Below are 15,724 nucleotides of genomic sequence, written 5' to 3'. Positions count from 1 at the left end.
AACGGAGCGCGTGCTCACACTAAACCCCGACGTGCACAATTGGACACAGCGATAGTGAAGGGCTCCTATAAATGCCACGCTGAGTGGGAGAGACTTTTAGACTGCAACTGCATCTCAACTCAAGAGCACTACGACGATCTCCTGCCTATACCTGAGGACCAAGAATAGACGTCTGATTGCATTTACGACTAAACTTTTCTTTATATTAGCCTATATTAATACTAATAGGGCCTACATTTTTCTATTTTAAATACTCATTTAAAGTACATTCAATGGAGTACCAAAAGGCGGCAGAATTGAACGGTTTTAGCAATGGCAAAATTGTCACAGAGTATCTCTGCCGTAATGGCTTTAGCGAGCTGACAGTCGATACGAAAAAAGTCGCTGTCCAGCACAAAAACGAGACATCCCGGAAAGAGGCGGAGGATGAGTCGCGGTTACCTGCTCTGGAGGCGGCGTACACAACCATACTGAGAGGTCTGGGAGAGAACACTGACCGGCAGGGTCTCCTCAAAACCCCACTCCGTGCAGCTAAGGCCATGCAGTTCCTGACCAAAGGCTACCATGAGACCATCTATGGTAAGTAGGCTGTTTTTTGTTGTTCTTCTTTTTTTCCCAGCGAATGATAGCATTAAAAAAATGTCACTTGATTTTTACGATTTCTTTTTGCATAGCCTACATGGAAGTTTACAGCGTTTTAGCAATCACAAAGTAAGATTTCAAGTTTGTCAGCAGACACCGACTTCAAAATCACTTTCATCAGAGGAGGTTACTATAGGAACAGCAGCTAAGGCGCTTGAACCATAGTATATAGACATAGATGGCTCATTAGCAGCTGTTTCTACGGGCCTTTATACGTAAGCCGCCCGCCATATTGGAACGGTCAACGCCGGTTCGTGAACATTCGAGAGCAAGTTTACTGTGTATCAGGTTTCTGCAAATGTATCAGTTATATGCATAAATTAATATCTATATCTGCTATAGACTTCAGCAGATTATTTTGCTAAACTAACACACAACAAGACAAAGTCGTCAGCTAATGGCATTATAATGTAACAACGTGTTATCCGTGCACATCATTATTATTATTATTATTTTTATTGCATGTGCCCTTGTAATCTTTAATCGAAGTAACATCCCCTCCCTCTTGGAGTGACATCTATTCTCTGGTGAGGTGTTTACTGGTGCGAGGGCGGGACAACCTGTCATTCACATGACATCATAGCAAAGGACAACAATCCAATCATCCCCGCCCTACATTTTTCTTGTTTGAGAAACAACTTCTGTTTCATGCCAACTTTAAGTTAGCTAATTGTGCTAGAGTCCCACATAATACTAGTTATTATCTCATCACCAATTGGGTTTATATTAGTTATGTTTATGTATATGAATAAAGCCAAAAAATATAATAACAATAGGTCAATAAAATTGTTTATCATTCTGTTCCTAATACTTTTCAGGATGCAATATTTGGGCAGTCTTTAAAGCAGGGCTATGCAGCTTTGGGAATTTCTTTGCTGTATTCTCGCTTTTTGCTTGCAGGTTTCTCTATAGAGCTCCCCCTACAGCTTCGGAATAGATATTTGACAACACTGTCGATAATCTCGTTGGCGACTCTGATACCAGAGGCTAGTAGATCAACGACATCAAAGCAGTTGGGACATTCTTTACAACGTCTTCTTCATTCGGGTTCGAACAGCGTGAGGGAGCGCAATAATGACAGAATTTTAGCAGATTTTTTTTGCCGTAAAGCAATTTGTTACATCACGAGACCTGATATCACGCGATACTTCCTGACGTGCCGGCCGGCGTCCCGCCGCCCCAAAGTCGCAAGGGTGGTTTTTCCGCACACAGGCGATAGGGGGGGTGCGAGACGACCACCATTCAACCCGAAAAAAGTAATATAACCATTCCAATGACTCCAAAGCTGTTCAGTTAAGGTAACAAACCTGCATAGTTCACCTTTAAGTTTTTACCCATTGGTGTATCTGACAATTCCACTACTTTGATGAGGGGTTTTATTATTTACCTATAGGCTATGTCATTCTGGAATTGCTCAATTAGACATCAACCGATGCTGAAAGCACCCGCTTCAAAATTCTGATTGGTGTTAAAGGCTTCTTAAACAAATCACAGTTTAGTTCCTAAGGTTTTTGCCTCTCTCTTGAAGTGACCTGATTTATGAGAGGATTTTAAAATGATGTGTGTCCAGTAGCAAAACACCATCAAAGTTACGTGTTTAAGCAATTCACTTTTGTGTATATTTTTTTCATATTTTACAGATATACTTAATGATGCCATCTTTGATGAGGACCATGAGGAGCTAGTTATTGTGAAAGATATTGACATGTTTTCACTTTGTGAACATCATCTAGTACCATTTTTTGGCAAGGTATGTATCATTATCCCACTTAGTTCATCATGTTATATTATGCGTTTTTTATGGGTTATGAGGGGATCTCTGATGCATACATTTGTCTAGGCCTGGGAGAGTGTTTAGTGCTGACAGGTCAATGGGTTCTTTTCACTGAGCTGCATTACGTGACAAATAAATTGATAAATTATTTTATGTTAATTCATCTCTAGGTTCACATAGGATATCTGCCAAGTAAAAAGGTTGTTGGACTCAGTAAGCTTGCAAGGTGAGGAAATAACACTATAACACACACACACACAATTTAGTGTGCCAGTCTCAGACGGATGATAAAGGGCCTTGTTCTCACATCAGATTGGGACCGAATAAAAGGACATATTAGTTACAAGTGGCTGAGTTCTTCTGTTATCACAGCCCATTCACGTGAAGCTTAGATCCAAAGCCTGGCACAGTATCCTGTCCCATCTGAAAAACGCCAGACTAGCTGACCTCTGGCGCTGAGGAAATCCCCCTCAACTCCCACCTCCACTGTGGGGTGGTTGTGGGAACCATTAACATTGCTGCCCTCACAAAATATAATGTGCAGCTTAGTGCTTCCTTTGCCTGAGTAAAATACACACAGACAACTGCCTTTATATTTATTACTAACCTTATCACACATTTTTCTAGAATATTTACCAGTAACACTATAGTTATATATAAGTTTAGGAAACAATATTTATAGAAAACTGCTTATGAGAAAGAGGGTCAGAAAAACACCATACAACATACATACTGAAAAACAGTAATATTCTGCTAATATTGTCATTCTGTACTCTTAAGGAGATAGCTATCTATTAAATGGCTGTTTGATAAGTTCAACATTTTTGGTGTTTTAACTTGCACACTATGGATTTTTTCCCTCTTTAGGATTGTTGAAATCTACAGTCGCAGGCTTCAAGGTAACTATCCCTAGATACTTACCACAAGAAAAATATAGATAATTCGATTTATTTTTTTAAAGAAATTAATACTTTTATTCAGCAAGGATGCATTAAATTGATCAAAAGTGACATTTGTAATGGTGCAAAAGATTTATATTTCAAATAAATGCTGTTCTTTTGAACTTTTTCTATTCATCAAAGAATCCTGAAAAAATGGATTATGGTTTCTAAAGAAATATATTAATAAGCCCAACTGTTTTCAACATAATAACAGTAAAATAATAATAATAATAAAAATAATGTTTTTAATCACCAAGTATTAGAATGATTTCTGAACTTCTGTAACGGCTGGAGTAATGATGCTGAAATTTACATCTTAAAATGTATTAAAATTGAAAAAATAATATGTAATATTTTACAATAGTACTGTTTTTACTGTACTATATATATTTTGATCCAATAAGTTAAGCCCTGGTGAGCATAGGAGACTTATTTAAAAAAAATGACAGACTAATAACTTTTGAATGGGAAGTATTGGAAACATTACTGAGATATAAAAGATATTGTACATAATCCAGTATAACATTTTCAGTGCTAGCATTTCTCAACCTCAGACTTAACTACTGAATGCATGTTGCTCTCACTTTCTGTTCATCCCTGTCCGTTCTCATGTTAATGTTAAGTTTGTTGTGTTTATCTCTATCTCTTGGTTTATTCAGTGCTTCTGTGTTTCTGTCTTGCTTGTAAAGTGTTGCTTCCTCAGTGTTTTACTGTTCATTTTGCTCATTGCAGTCCAAGAGCGCTTGACAAAGCAAATAGCAATGGCAATCTCTGAGGCCTTGCAGCCTGTCGGTGTGGCAGTCGTCATTGAGGCAGCGTAAGTATTTAAAATACAAAACACTGTCTTTCAAAACATTCAATCAGATTATGTACAATTATTAGATGTTATATTATCTAATATAGTAAACATATACAAAGTATGCAAACACACACCTAATTCGATTCGATTCACGTAACTTCAAGGCTCAGAATACAGTACTTTCATTCAGCTTCTGCTTACAGTGACTGTCATGGTTGATGAATTATGAATTAAATACACTGCGCATGAACATCTGACCTGAATGGATGTTTGTTGTTGTAGTCACATGTGCATGGTGATGCGTGGAGTGCAGAAGATGAACAGCCGTACTGTGACCAGTACCATGCTGGGTGTATTCAGAGAGGACCCGAAGGCCCGAGAGGAGTTCCTCGCCCTGACAAAAAGTGCAAAGTGATCACACTTACCTGCGCCAACTCCGTGTGTTTACAGTCAAAAAGGTCAATGATCATTCTCTACGTTTGAAGTCCTCCATGGTGCTAAGAGAATCTCACTGAGCCAGGGCGTTAGATCTGTCCACCTGCTACTGAGGCACAGCTGTATCGCCAACAGCCGAAACTCACTGTTTGCATATATTGAAATATAAAATGTGAATATTGAAGAATCAGTGTTCCTACATGAAGTACTTCTTTTGAGAAAAAGACCTGCCATTAAATCAATCACACGGCTGCCTTAAAACTGAATTATTATTATGTACGAGTCATTTCTATTATCTTACTGATTAACAATTACTAAATTTACATATTGCCTCAGATACTTGTCTAACCTTATTAATTTTTTTTTTGCAAAATGAAGATACTAGAACTAATTTGTATATAACTTTTACAAAACCAAACACGTCACATTTTTGTCATGTACTGATTAGATAATATTCAAAGAGTCATAAGCCAACATGATTTATTGTTATATAAGTCAATGAAAGGTTCTTTGTGATGTATCTGGGGAATCATTTGTATGTGGTTAGAAGTAACCAATATTGACATTGGAATATTGCCATTTTTTACATAATATATTTGTCTGAATTGTATAAAAAACAAACTATGCCAACTAAAACATTAAAGCACCATTATGAAATGCATTAGTCTCTACTTTCTTATGCAAAAGACTGATTTCTGCAAGATGTTGTCACAATTTTATTTACAGAGGTAAAAACAGTCTCACATTGGTACAGGTGTCCATTCTTAATTGAATTGATATAAGGGAATGCTATTATACAGTATCTAAGTATTGCTATGTTGTGCCGCCTTGCACTTAAAATAAGGCAAAATAAACAAGAGTTTAAGAACATTTGCAACAGTTACTGTCTACAAATCCTATTAAGTATGTGGGTTCAATAGACATCTAAAAGAAATTCAAAACTTATGTAATTCCAAATGATCACTGAAAAAGGAAACAACAAACATATTTCCAGAAAACATCTGCAACAGTGTTCACAAAAATAACCAATGGCGGGACAATAAGTGGAAACAGGCTATAAACATTGCTGTACATGGAGCTTGTAGCTGTCATATATTGGCATGTCACTGTCTACTGTTTCATATTTACATTAGATTCTGCATGACACTGCCTTGAAAACAGTAGAAAAAAATAGCACTTCAAACTAAATAGATATCTATATATTTTCTTAATTGGGGGAAGCGATGACATTTAAAAGTCAAAGCCAAGAGTTTAGTAAGGTCCGATGACTAAGACTAAAAGGGCAATACATTGCCATGAAGAGGACGGATTTTCTTTTTTCATGCTTGGTAGTATTAAAATGATAAATTATGTACTAAAAAAATGAATGAGAACATTTACCAAAAATATTCTCCAGCAAATACACTTAAAGAAGGCATCTACATTGTCCAAACAGTGCAAGCCAATATATTGCTCTAAGGTTAAGTGAGAGAAAAATACCACTGACATATTTTCATATAAATACAGTCATAATCCAGTACACTCCTTTCACAGCACTTTTGCCATAAAACACTGCAAATTAAACTCTTTTGTGAACCTAAATGATCATTCTCAACACGTAGTAGAGTCAACATAATCATCCACGAATATCCCCTTCTCAGCTAAACACAAAAACTCCAGCAAGAGAGAATAAATCAAACTGAGGTCTGTTTGTAGTTCTTGGTGTCAATAACCTTCTTCCCACACATGGCACAAATTCCTGCAAAGTAGAAAGAGGGGTGGTGAGAATATATTTAATATATATTATATTTGTGGCAGAAACAAAAGAGCGTTTTCTGAACGTTCACCTTTCTTGTAAGCACATCCCTGGCAGTAATGTGAACCAGACTGATGGACAGAGCTTTTGCATATTCTGCAAGTGGCAAATCCAGATTTTCCATAGGGATCAAACCTGTCAAAATGGCATACATATGTTCATCATAACTCGCATTTGAAGTTGACATGAAGAATGGAAGTCTTTTCTTCCCTATTGTAACGTATGTCTGAGTGAAACAGCTTCTCGAACAAGAAAATCTTCCAACTGCAATATTCCATATAAAAAATAAGAATAGTTTATTTTGATTTCATGATGCCTTTAAATGCACTAACTACAATACTATGATTAAGCATGACATATTTCAAGCAACTCACCTGGCTTTTTTTGATGTCAGCATTTTATTTTCATTAAGCTTTCGACCACCACTCTCTGTAATATAATAGTTTTTATGTTAGTATTCAGTGTTGACGAAGGATAAACACAAAATACAAATGGGTAGCTTTATCCAAGCTTTCATCCAACTTAACGCTACCTGTTGTGTTTCTAGCTCCATCTTTCCAGGTATCAGGAGTGATGACTCGCCCCAGTTTCTTCTCGCCTGGGGGGAACATCAAAACATGATTACGGTAATTCAGTCAAACACCCCACACATTTATGTAACGTTACGTCAGTACTGTCATCGAGATACGGGCGAACCACAGTCAACACAGTGGATTGTTTTGTTTTCTGAGAATTCTCTAGTTAACTTACTGTGATCTTGCTAGCGACCTAAAGCTACTGAATACATACGAATCACAATATTAATGACTAAGACATATTGGTTAAAAAATATATAAATTGATTTACAATATGGTTTATGTCAATGTAACTACTTACACTTCTCGCAAACCATCTTCACAAAATCGTAGCTATTACGTCTAGATAGTTCCAGATGTAAAAAAAATGAAGCTACACACACAGACTGCTTAGCCTTCAGTGACGTATCATGAAGTATTGTCAAAATAAAAGTCCCGACAAACGCAAATTAATCTAGATGATTTAGTAGCAAGAAGCAAGTAAAACAGTGTAAACTGTTGATCCAATAATAATATTAATACATTATTGTTTGTTAAATTGTTTTTATTATTAGAATATTTTTATTATGTTTTGGAGTAGTATGTTTTTTTGGGGTGAGTTTTTTGTTGGGGACTTCATTTTCCCGGAAGTAAGTTACACGGTAGTCATGTTTTGTAAATAAACTGTTCACATTATTTGCAGTCTTATGGCATTCATTCTAGAAAGGTAAAAATTTGTTCAAACTGTTCAGGTGCTGGAGGAATCTGGTGATCCATTAGTTTAGAAGTTAATTTATTGGATAAATAAGTTACAACCAGGGCAGGCAGGCACAACACCCCACGGGTCAGTCTTTACTTCAAAGTAAGTTGATTTAATCATTGAATTAACCTTTCGTTTTAGTTGTATGCAATAGTGTCCTTGCTTTTCTAACAAAATTATGCTTTTATTGCCAGCCTCATTATCACGTTGGACTCTTATCTGTCTTTCGTGTCCTTTCTTTGACCTTATATGAAATATTTTGAAAGACACGCAAATGGCTTTAACATTTCTTTTGCAATTGTTCATGCATCCCATTAATTTACTTGCATTTATTCTTTAACAGGTTCCTCCATTTAACTTCCATAATGTGGGATGTTGAGATCAGGGGCATGGCATCCGCTCATGCCATTATTGCCTCCTCCATCTTCATGGCAACTGTGATGCCTGCTGTGCTTTTGGAAAACTTCTCTGTTTATGGGACCCACATGGTTTGGTTGTATTGTGTGGCTGGATCTGTTGCTGTGGTCAACATTGCAGTGTTTTGGCTTCTTGGCATCAGCCCTCCAACAAAGAAAAACACATTGAGCTACAAGGTAGAGATGGGCAGAACATTCTCCAATGATAAGCAAACATAATTGATGACTAAATAGAATGAGCATTAAAGTCAGCATAAAACGGAAATGGCGATAGTCTTTTCTTCCCTATAGGGTGGTGCAGGGAGGACGTCAAAACCCGGAAGATTAATGGTTCCCTCAAGATTTTCCTATGGGTTTTATAATGGGGTTTTTCAATTTATGAGTAAAATAATGCCCCTTGTTCTACAACGAAAAATTACACACACAAACTCCAAATTTTCTTATCTAGGTAGTACTTAATAGGAACATAACAGCTTAAAAAATTGCGTTATCGATGTTACGCTCGGTTGCTCTGAGTGTGTGGTACGTAACAGTGTGTGTTATTTAAGTACTAGAACAAAATGTCCAATTATTGTCAACTTATGTTTACCACACAGACCTTATTTTACTCATAAATCATACTCACACAACCTTGTTATAAAACCCTCTAGGAAAATCTCGAGGAAACCAGTGGCGAATTATTCTTCTGGGTTTTGACATCATCCCTGCACCAGTGAAGTGGCTTCTTGAACAAAAAAAAAAGTTTGTCCATTGGGAATAGATTGGATTGTTGTTGTTGCTTGCTTTTGCTATGATCTCATGTGAGTGACAGTTTGTCCCGCCCTCACGCCAGTAAACACATCATCAGAGAAGAGAAGAGATGGCAAGAGGGAGAAGTTATTTAATTAAAAAAAATTATGTGCATGGATAAATCATTTATAATAAATACTGCAATATTCCATTAAAACAAGAGATGTAATTTTTGATTTTATTCACAGATCAACAGATTGTCCAGATCCTGTCTGTACTTTCTACTGTCATGCCTCTTTTTTCATTCTGTGGTGGTAATGTACGGCGCACCTCTGCTCGAGTAAGTATTACATGTTGTTTGTTTGTTTTGTGTCCAGAAATGCGAAATACCAGATGCATAAGTCACATGTCATGTTGTAGGTCTGCCCTGGAGACGTTTTCTCTGGCCGTGCTGCTGTCCACACTCACTACTTTGAGATGTCTCTGCATACTGGGCCCTAATGTACAGGCGTGGATCCGGGTTTTCAGCAGAGATGGGTAAATGCAGGATAAACTCTCTACATAAACCACTTGAATCGCTGCTTGCTCTGTTTACGGTGTGGAAGAGTCTTTGCCAAGCAGTTTGTGTTATTGTTTCAGTGGCTGTAATCCACTAGATGGAGACCTTGACCAACTTTGACAAATGGGTGCAACAGATCTCATTAAGTTTCACAGATAAGGGATTATTGTAGGGTGAACGCCTTCAATATAAAGTAAATGATGCAAAACCATTTTGAAATGGCAATCACAATGCCTCAATCCATATTTATGAGCAACTAGAGTTAAGTGTGGCTTAATGCTCTCAGAGGAAATCATGCAGGTTGGGGCATGAGCTGGGTCTGGTCCTTTTCTAATTGTATATAGTTTAGCATTTAAAGCTGCATTCCGTAACTTTTTTTTGTGTTCAAAAAGTACAAAATATATATAATGAGTGAGTATATCATGAATCCATTTTCCAAACCTTGTTTTTTTTCTTATCCTGAATCACGAAGGTACACCTATAATAAGTGTTTATTCTGACTATTTTAGACTGGTTCGGGTCGTACCACTGCGGAGTAGCCCAGTACCTGCGTGACTCGTCATAGACATAAACAGAGAGAAGTAGTTCCGGCTACAATATTCTTCCGCAAGACGTATGCGGTTCTGATATAAAATTTTGTTAAAGCTTTTCTGTAACATTTTAGCTTAAATGAACAATAGCTTCACATTGACTAAAGTGTTTTGAAACAAGACCACTGAACGCTTGTACCATCATTTAGGGTTGGTTCCAATGGGATAGTTAGAGATACTGTGTTTATACAGCTGCAGTATCTCTGCTTAAACACTGCAGGAAATTTATCTCTCAGATGTAAATATGCAGTTGTGCACAGACAGTCTGTTTTCATCGAACATCCATAGTCCTCTTGTATCCTAGGCCTACATCACTACACTGTATAACAGCCACAAAAGCCTCATATTTTATAACCTACATACAGTATTTTAAACTAAATTAAATGTTTTACCTTTCAAAAGGTTAGGGTTGGTAAGATTTTTATGTTTTTGAACATGTATTTATTTGATCAAAAGATACAGTTAAACCCTAATATTGTGAAATGTTTTTACAATTTAAAATAACTGTTTTGAAAACTATTTTAAAATTATTTATTTTTAATTTATTCATATGATGGTGCTTAAGAAACATTTCTTAACAAAACAGTTGTGCTGCTTAATGTTTTTCTGAACACCATGAAACAATTTTTTTCAACATTCTTTGATGGCTTAAAAAAACAGCAATTATTTGAAATAGATTTTTTTGGAACAACACAGAAGTCTTTGTCACTTTTGATCAATTTTAATGCATGCTTGATGTATAAAATTATTAATTTCTTTAGAAAAAAACTAAAAACAAAACAAAGAAACATACTGACCCCAAACTTTTGAGCGGTAGTGTATGTTAATTTAAACACTGCTATTTTTGATATATGATTAGTTTGCTGTATTCGTGAGCAACATTTGAGCTTTATTCATTTGTCAGCAATAGCAGCAATGTTATGATTAAGCATGTGTCATTTTCAGGGCGATGTCAGTGTGGGACACCTCTCTTCAGATTACCACTGGCTGTAGTGTGATTGGGGCCTGGCTGGGAGCTTTCCCCATTCCTCTCGACTGGGACAGGCCATGGCAGGTTAGTGTGATGACACTATTGCAACTGGTCTCAGAAATTCCAGTCATTTTAAAAGAAATGAACATTTAGCATTTAATGGACATGCTTCTGGCTCATTGAGACATGGTGCTCAAGTGAGTGATGCAGGTTTGAGTCTGGCCTGCAACACATCCCAATGCATCTCTCTTCCCTCTGATGATTTCCCGTGACTCTCCATTAAATCTGCCTAGTAAAGCAAACTTTGTTGCTTAAAGGTAGGGTAGGCAGGATTTGTCTAAAAAACTTTCCCCCAAATTTGTTTAAACTGTCTTTATATACCAATACATAATTAAAATGTAAGCACTCTGAAAAAGAGAGTATAAAAATCAAGTGTCTGTAGTCCTCTCAGGGCTGCAATAAACACAGCTACTTATTTCCATTCGGGACGAGATTGGCTGGGCGACTGTCAATCTCCCTCGCTACCATGGCTACCACCCCTGATGCTACAGGAACTGCCCAAATGCGCGCACCCGTTTGACTCAAGGAGGGGAAGAGGCACGGAAGCTAGGAATAATCACAATTATGGCAGAGAAAGAGCAGTCAAAATTCCCAGTACCTGCATATACAGTCAGCGAAGGCAAAAACAAAGCAAGGGCCTGTCCTTGAGCCGACGATGCGGTAGGCTACTTGTCTCTGGAGTGTAACTTAGTCCTCATCAGAGTCAACAGTGCTTTCATCGTGGAAGCTCTTAGATGCAAAACACCGTATATGTTATGAATCTTACATGAAATTCACCTTCGTCACAGTGTAACTGATGGTAATGGGAAAACGTGTATCAATGCAACCTGTTTTTAGCTTTGCCTTATGTTACTAGCTCGTTACCGAATCAAACTCAATATATTTTAAACTTTACCAGTATCGATATGCTAACTTGATAGTGAGTACTTCATAAGGATAAAGTTAGGTATTTTATTACATGTGATTCTGACATGATCACTACATGCACTGCGCTCCTCTCCGCTCGGCGCAGGTAAACGCGTCCTCCTCCAGCTGAGCGGTCGCCATCGCGTTAATTATGTATTGGTATATAAAGACAGTTTAAACAAATTTGGGAAAAAGTTTTTTAGAAAAATCCTGCCTACCCTGCCTTTAATTAATGACTATAATAATACATAGTTATGCTCAGTGCAGAGAGCAGATTTCTGCTGTGGCAGCAGAATTGCAGTACAGGGTTCCTTGTTTTTAAAGCTTCTGCTCTCATGCTGCATCAAAATTCAGAAAGGAGGAACATGCCAGAGAAATAATTTTGCTTTGTATAAATATTTTGGTTCTGCTTTACTTTGCTGTTTATGTATAATGCATGCAATTAAATGCAAATGCAAATAAAATAATATATTTTTGTCCAACATCCCTTAAAGGGATAGTTCACCCAAAAAGTAAAGTTGTGTTATCATTTAGGGCCGGTTCACACTGAACACAGTGTTGCTGTTCTAGTTTTAGAGATGCGTTTTTTTTTTTTTGTGAATTTCTTTAAACTCGAGAGACGCATTTTAAGAACACCGTGTCACGCACAAGATGCTGCAAAAGACGCATTACAGCTAAATACGTTTATCTATCTTTGAAAAACAATGGAACGTGCTTCTTACTCAGCCATTCCAAGCCTGTGAGTTTCTTTCTCCTGCAGAACACAAAAGGAGACACTTTGATGAACTATTTCTGTCCAATTAATGAAAGTCAATGGGGTCCAATGTTGCTTTGGACCCCGTTGATTTTCATTAAATGGGCAAAAACCATAATTACATTTTATTCAGACACACGAAACTTGCTTTCTTTTATACCACAATCACATCGATATCTTTATTAAAGGACATCTCAGTATTGCATTATACTAGAGATCAAATAGAAAATAAATAATGTGTTGTTAACACTAAGAGCCTTTTTTAGACAATATAGACATTCCTCAATCAATCGTGCAGGACAGCCATAAACAGGTTTTGTTGGGAATAAACCAATCCTCATGAAAAATTGAATGTTCTCAAACCATAGAAGGACTGTGCTGGTACTTCAATTATTCATGTGTTGTACAGACATTGATCAGAGGCCAGTGTTTGCCCTCGTTTTGCCCTCAAAATGTCACGCTGAAGTCTCCCATGTGTGCTTTCTGACACGCTCTGTACACACAGACGTCTAGACGAGGCCAGAGAGATGAGACTGACTCATTATGGGAGTGAGGAAGCTGTAGGGAGGGGAGTGAGGATGGCGTAGACTCACTGATGATTCCTAAACACATGATGATGGCATTGTGAGATAATGAGAAACTCTGGGGTGGTTGAATACAGATGCTTTTCGCACAGACTCGCTCATTCTCATTGCCATGACACTATATATCGCAACCCATATCATCATAGTCTTGAGATAATTGAATAATCAATCTTGCTGACATTTTTTTAATTCTGAGCCACTCTTCATATCTTCAGTCATTTATGAAGGGGCCAAGTATGAAGGGAAGAAATCACACACAAAGACAGAAGAGGACAAGAACAGGATGGATAGTGTTTATCAAATATTTTGTTGCTATTATTCATATATGTGTGTTGTGTGTACATATATGGTTATACTTGTGAGGGCCAAATGTTCTCACTTATATAGTTTTTTTTTTTAGTAGACATTTTATTGGCCTTTACTAGTAAAAAAGGCTTATAAATTTGCCAAAACATGTTTCTGTGATAGTTAGGTTTAGAGTAGTGGTTGGGTTAGGCCATAGAGAATATTAGCCTGATATAAAATCGGTGGAAGTCTATGCAGTGTCCTAACTAATATAGTGAAACAAGCGTGATGCGTTTTAAAATATTGATATACACTGTTCAAAAGATTTGTGGTCAATTGGGGAAATTAATGCTTCTATTTGAAAATGATTCATTAAACTGATCGAAATCGACAAGTTCTATTCCATATAAATGCTATTCTTTTGAACTTTCTATACATAATCACAAAAATATTTGTGACAACCATTAGAAATGTTCCTTGAGCTCCAAATCATCATATTAGAATGATTTCTGAAGGATTCACATGACACTGAAGACTGGACTAATGATGCTGAAAATTCAGCTTTGTAATACAGGAATGAATTAAATTTTAAAATATAATGAAAATAGAAACAAGTTATTTTAAATAGTACCGTTTTACCATATTTCTGATTAAACAATTGCAGCCTTGGTGAGCATAAGAGACTTTTCAAAAACATTAAAAACCTTATTGACCACACTTTTTAATGGTAGTGTATATAGTTCTCTGCTAAAATATTTTGTCACTTAACTAGTATAATATTATTGTTTTTCTACAAGTTAATATAACAGAAAAATAATTGCATATTTTAAAATGTTTATGTGCAAGACTGAAATAAGGTATTCAAATCGATATGAAGAAGCAACAGGACTAAAAACAAAAGAGACAAAATATTAGAAAAACTTTTTTTATAGTCTGTAAGCATTTTGCATTTGCAAGTCATTAAATTTACATTTTTTTTATCCACTGCACATTTGGCATCAACAGCACGTTTTTAATCTTGAATTAGGCGCACTCATAAAACCATTGCGCCTTGATTTTTAGATTTGCATTCCATATATCTACGGTTTATAAAGGCTTTTTTTTGTTGCTCACAATGTGCTGGAAGCTTTAAAGACCACTCAGACCACTCCACATATTCGCATGGACTGCAGGAAATTCATTAAAAAGAAGATCAACTTGATCATATGAAGCACAAATTCAAAATGCAAAGCAGTCGGCACAGACCTGAGAGGCAATGCCACACATACGTAACGCTCAAAACTATGTTAAAAAAAGAAAGAGGAAGAAAGCAGTCTCAAATACAAAAATTTGGTTGGTAAAACACCACAGTGAATCTGTAGAATTTGCAGTCAGTCACTTGTGCTCCTGCAATATGACAGTTTTGATCTCTTCGTTTTTGTGGCTCCTCTGTGCAGGTTTGGCCCATTTCCTGTACCCTCGGGGCAACTACTGGATTTCTGACTGGCCTTGTCGCTGCCCCTGTCTGGATCCACTGGCATCGCAAACAGCTCACCTACAAGCTTAAGTGAGGAAACAAAGGACACACTCACAGGCCACCAGAAACTTGACAGAGAAAAAGATCCAGGCTCGAGTCAAAAGCGACTGTCCATCCCAGTGCGTGCTCCAAATCAAAGAAAAATGACACTGAGGTCACATTTACAACAATACAAATCAAATGTCTTTTTGTTTTGTTTTATAGAATAGATATTTCATTTGTTGTATGCTCATAATGGCAGTATATTTATTTGATAATTCCTCTCTTCCTTCTTGTAAATAAAGCCAGTTCTGTCTTGAGACATTTTGTAAAAAGCAACGGTTTTGCAACGCAAGTTGAGATTTGTTCCCTTTTTGAAGTTAAATAAAGTCTTACTTCTGTAAATGACCGAAGGGTTTGGTTGTGCTGTTTAGGCTTGTCTGGGTTTCGTACTCGTGCTCGCTGAGCCAGACACGGAAATACAGTTCGATTGTTCTTAGCCATTAAAAAGGGTGTCTCAGACATCTTTACATTTCTTTCATTGTCTATTCTCTGTGCTTGTACGTTGAACAAATCATTTCGTTGTTTTCCTTGTATTCCATCTCAAAGATTAGTGTTCTTGTGTCAGTTCTCCCTGAAGAATGTGTCTTTTTGTCATTTGCCCATAACTTGGACT

The 15,724-nt window shown here is 36.9% G+C and overlaps 3 protein-coding genes across 4 annotated transcripts; 2 read left to right on the top strand and 1 right to left on the bottom strand.

The window, feature by feature from the left end:
• gch2 (GTP cyclohydrolase 2) lies at positions 1-5,250 on the top strand. Its single transcript, XM_079595886.1, has 6 exons — positions 1-579; positions 2,283-2,392; positions 2,587-2,642; positions 3,284-3,315; positions 4,090-4,174; positions 4,439-5,250. The coding sequence occupies exons 1-6, from the start codon at positions 273-275 to the stop codon at positions 4,569-4,571; spliced, it is 723 nt and encodes a 240-aa protein (XP_079452012.1). The 5' UTR covers positions 1-272; the 3' UTR covers positions 4,572-5,250.
• A 132-nt stretch (positions 5,251-5,382) lies between these two features.
• On the bottom strand, positions 5,383-7,392 carry cript (cysteine-rich PDZ-binding protein). Its single transcript, XM_079595887.1, has 5 exons — positions 7,263-7,392; positions 6,919-6,984; positions 6,761-6,815; positions 6,418-6,521; positions 5,383-6,329 (listed from the first exon to the last, which is right to left on the bottom strand). Exons 1-5 carry the CDS (start codon positions 7,276-7,278, stop codon positions 6,265-6,267), a joined length of 306 nt encoding a protein of 101 aa, XP_079452013.1. The 5' UTR covers positions 7,279-7,392; the 3' UTR covers positions 5,383-6,264.
• Positions 7,393-7,415: 23 nt separating this feature from the next.
• pigf (phosphatidylinositol glycan anchor biosynthesis, class F) lies at positions 7,416-15,644 on the top strand. Of its 2 annotated transcripts, none has more exons than XM_079595883.1 (7): positions 7,416-7,590; positions 7,693-7,802; positions 8,044-8,293; positions 9,094-9,185; positions 9,266-9,382; positions 10,940-11,048; positions 14,990-15,644. In XM_079595883.1, the coding sequence occupies exons 3-7, from the start codon at positions 8,066-8,068 to the stop codon at positions 15,101-15,103; spliced, it is 660 nt and encodes a 219-aa protein (XP_079452009.1). In that variant the 5' UTR covers positions 7,416-7,590; positions 7,693-7,802; positions 8,044-8,065; the 3' UTR covers positions 15,104-15,644. The 2 variants fall into 2 exon arrangements, with proteins under 2 accessions (XP_079452009.1, XP_079452010.1); XM_079595884.1 differs by having other exon boundaries at positions 7,576-7,602.
• Positions 15,645-15,724: the final 80 nt, after the last annotated feature.

The sequence above is a fragment of the Phoxinus phoxinus genome, assembly GCF_949152265.1.
Source record: "Phoxinus phoxinus genome assembly, chromosome: 21".
Lineage (NCBI taxonomy): Eukaryota > Metazoa > Chordata > Actinopteri > Cypriniformes > Leuciscidae > Phoxinus > Phoxinus phoxinus.
The sequence above is the reverse complement of the archived record's forward strand: the minus strand, read 5'-3'. Positions and strand labels throughout refer to the sequence as shown.

Excerpts from the sequence above, each read along its gene's own strand:
- pigf (XM_079595883.1), top strand. The coding sequence starts at position 8,066 with ATGTGGGATGTTGAGATCAGGGGCATGGCATCCGCTCATGCCATTATT. Across the intron at positions 8,294-9,093 it reads AAAACACATTGAGCTACAAG|ATCAACAGATTGTCCAGATC; the intron begins GTAGAGATGGGC and ends TTTTATTCACAG. Across the intron at positions 9,383-10,939 it reads CGGGTTTTCAGCAGAGATGG|GGCGATGTCAGTGTGGGACA; the intron begins GTAAATGCAGGA and ends TGTCATTTTCAG.
- cript (XM_079595887.1), bottom strand. Across the intron at positions 6,816-6,918 it reads TGGAGCTAGAAACACAACAG|AGAGTGGTGGTCGAAAGCTT; the intron begins GTAGCGTTAAGT and ends ATTATATTACAG. Across the intron at positions 6,330-6,417 it reads GGGATGTGCTTACAAGAAAG|GAATTTGTGCCATGTGTGGG; the intron begins GTGAACGTTCAG and ends TCTACTTTGCAG.
- gch2 (XM_079595886.1), top strand. The coding sequence starts at position 273 with ATGGAGTACCAAAAGGCGGCAGAATTGAACGGTTTTAGCAATGGCAAA. Across the intron at positions 2,393-2,586 it reads TAGTACCATTTTTTGGCAAG|GTTCACATAGGATATCTGCC; the intron begins GTATGTATCATT and ends ATTCATCTCTAG. Across the intron at positions 4,175-4,438 it reads GCAGTCGTCATTGAGGCAGC|TCACATGTGCATGGTGATGC; the intron begins GTAAGTATTTAA and ends TTGTTGTTGTAG.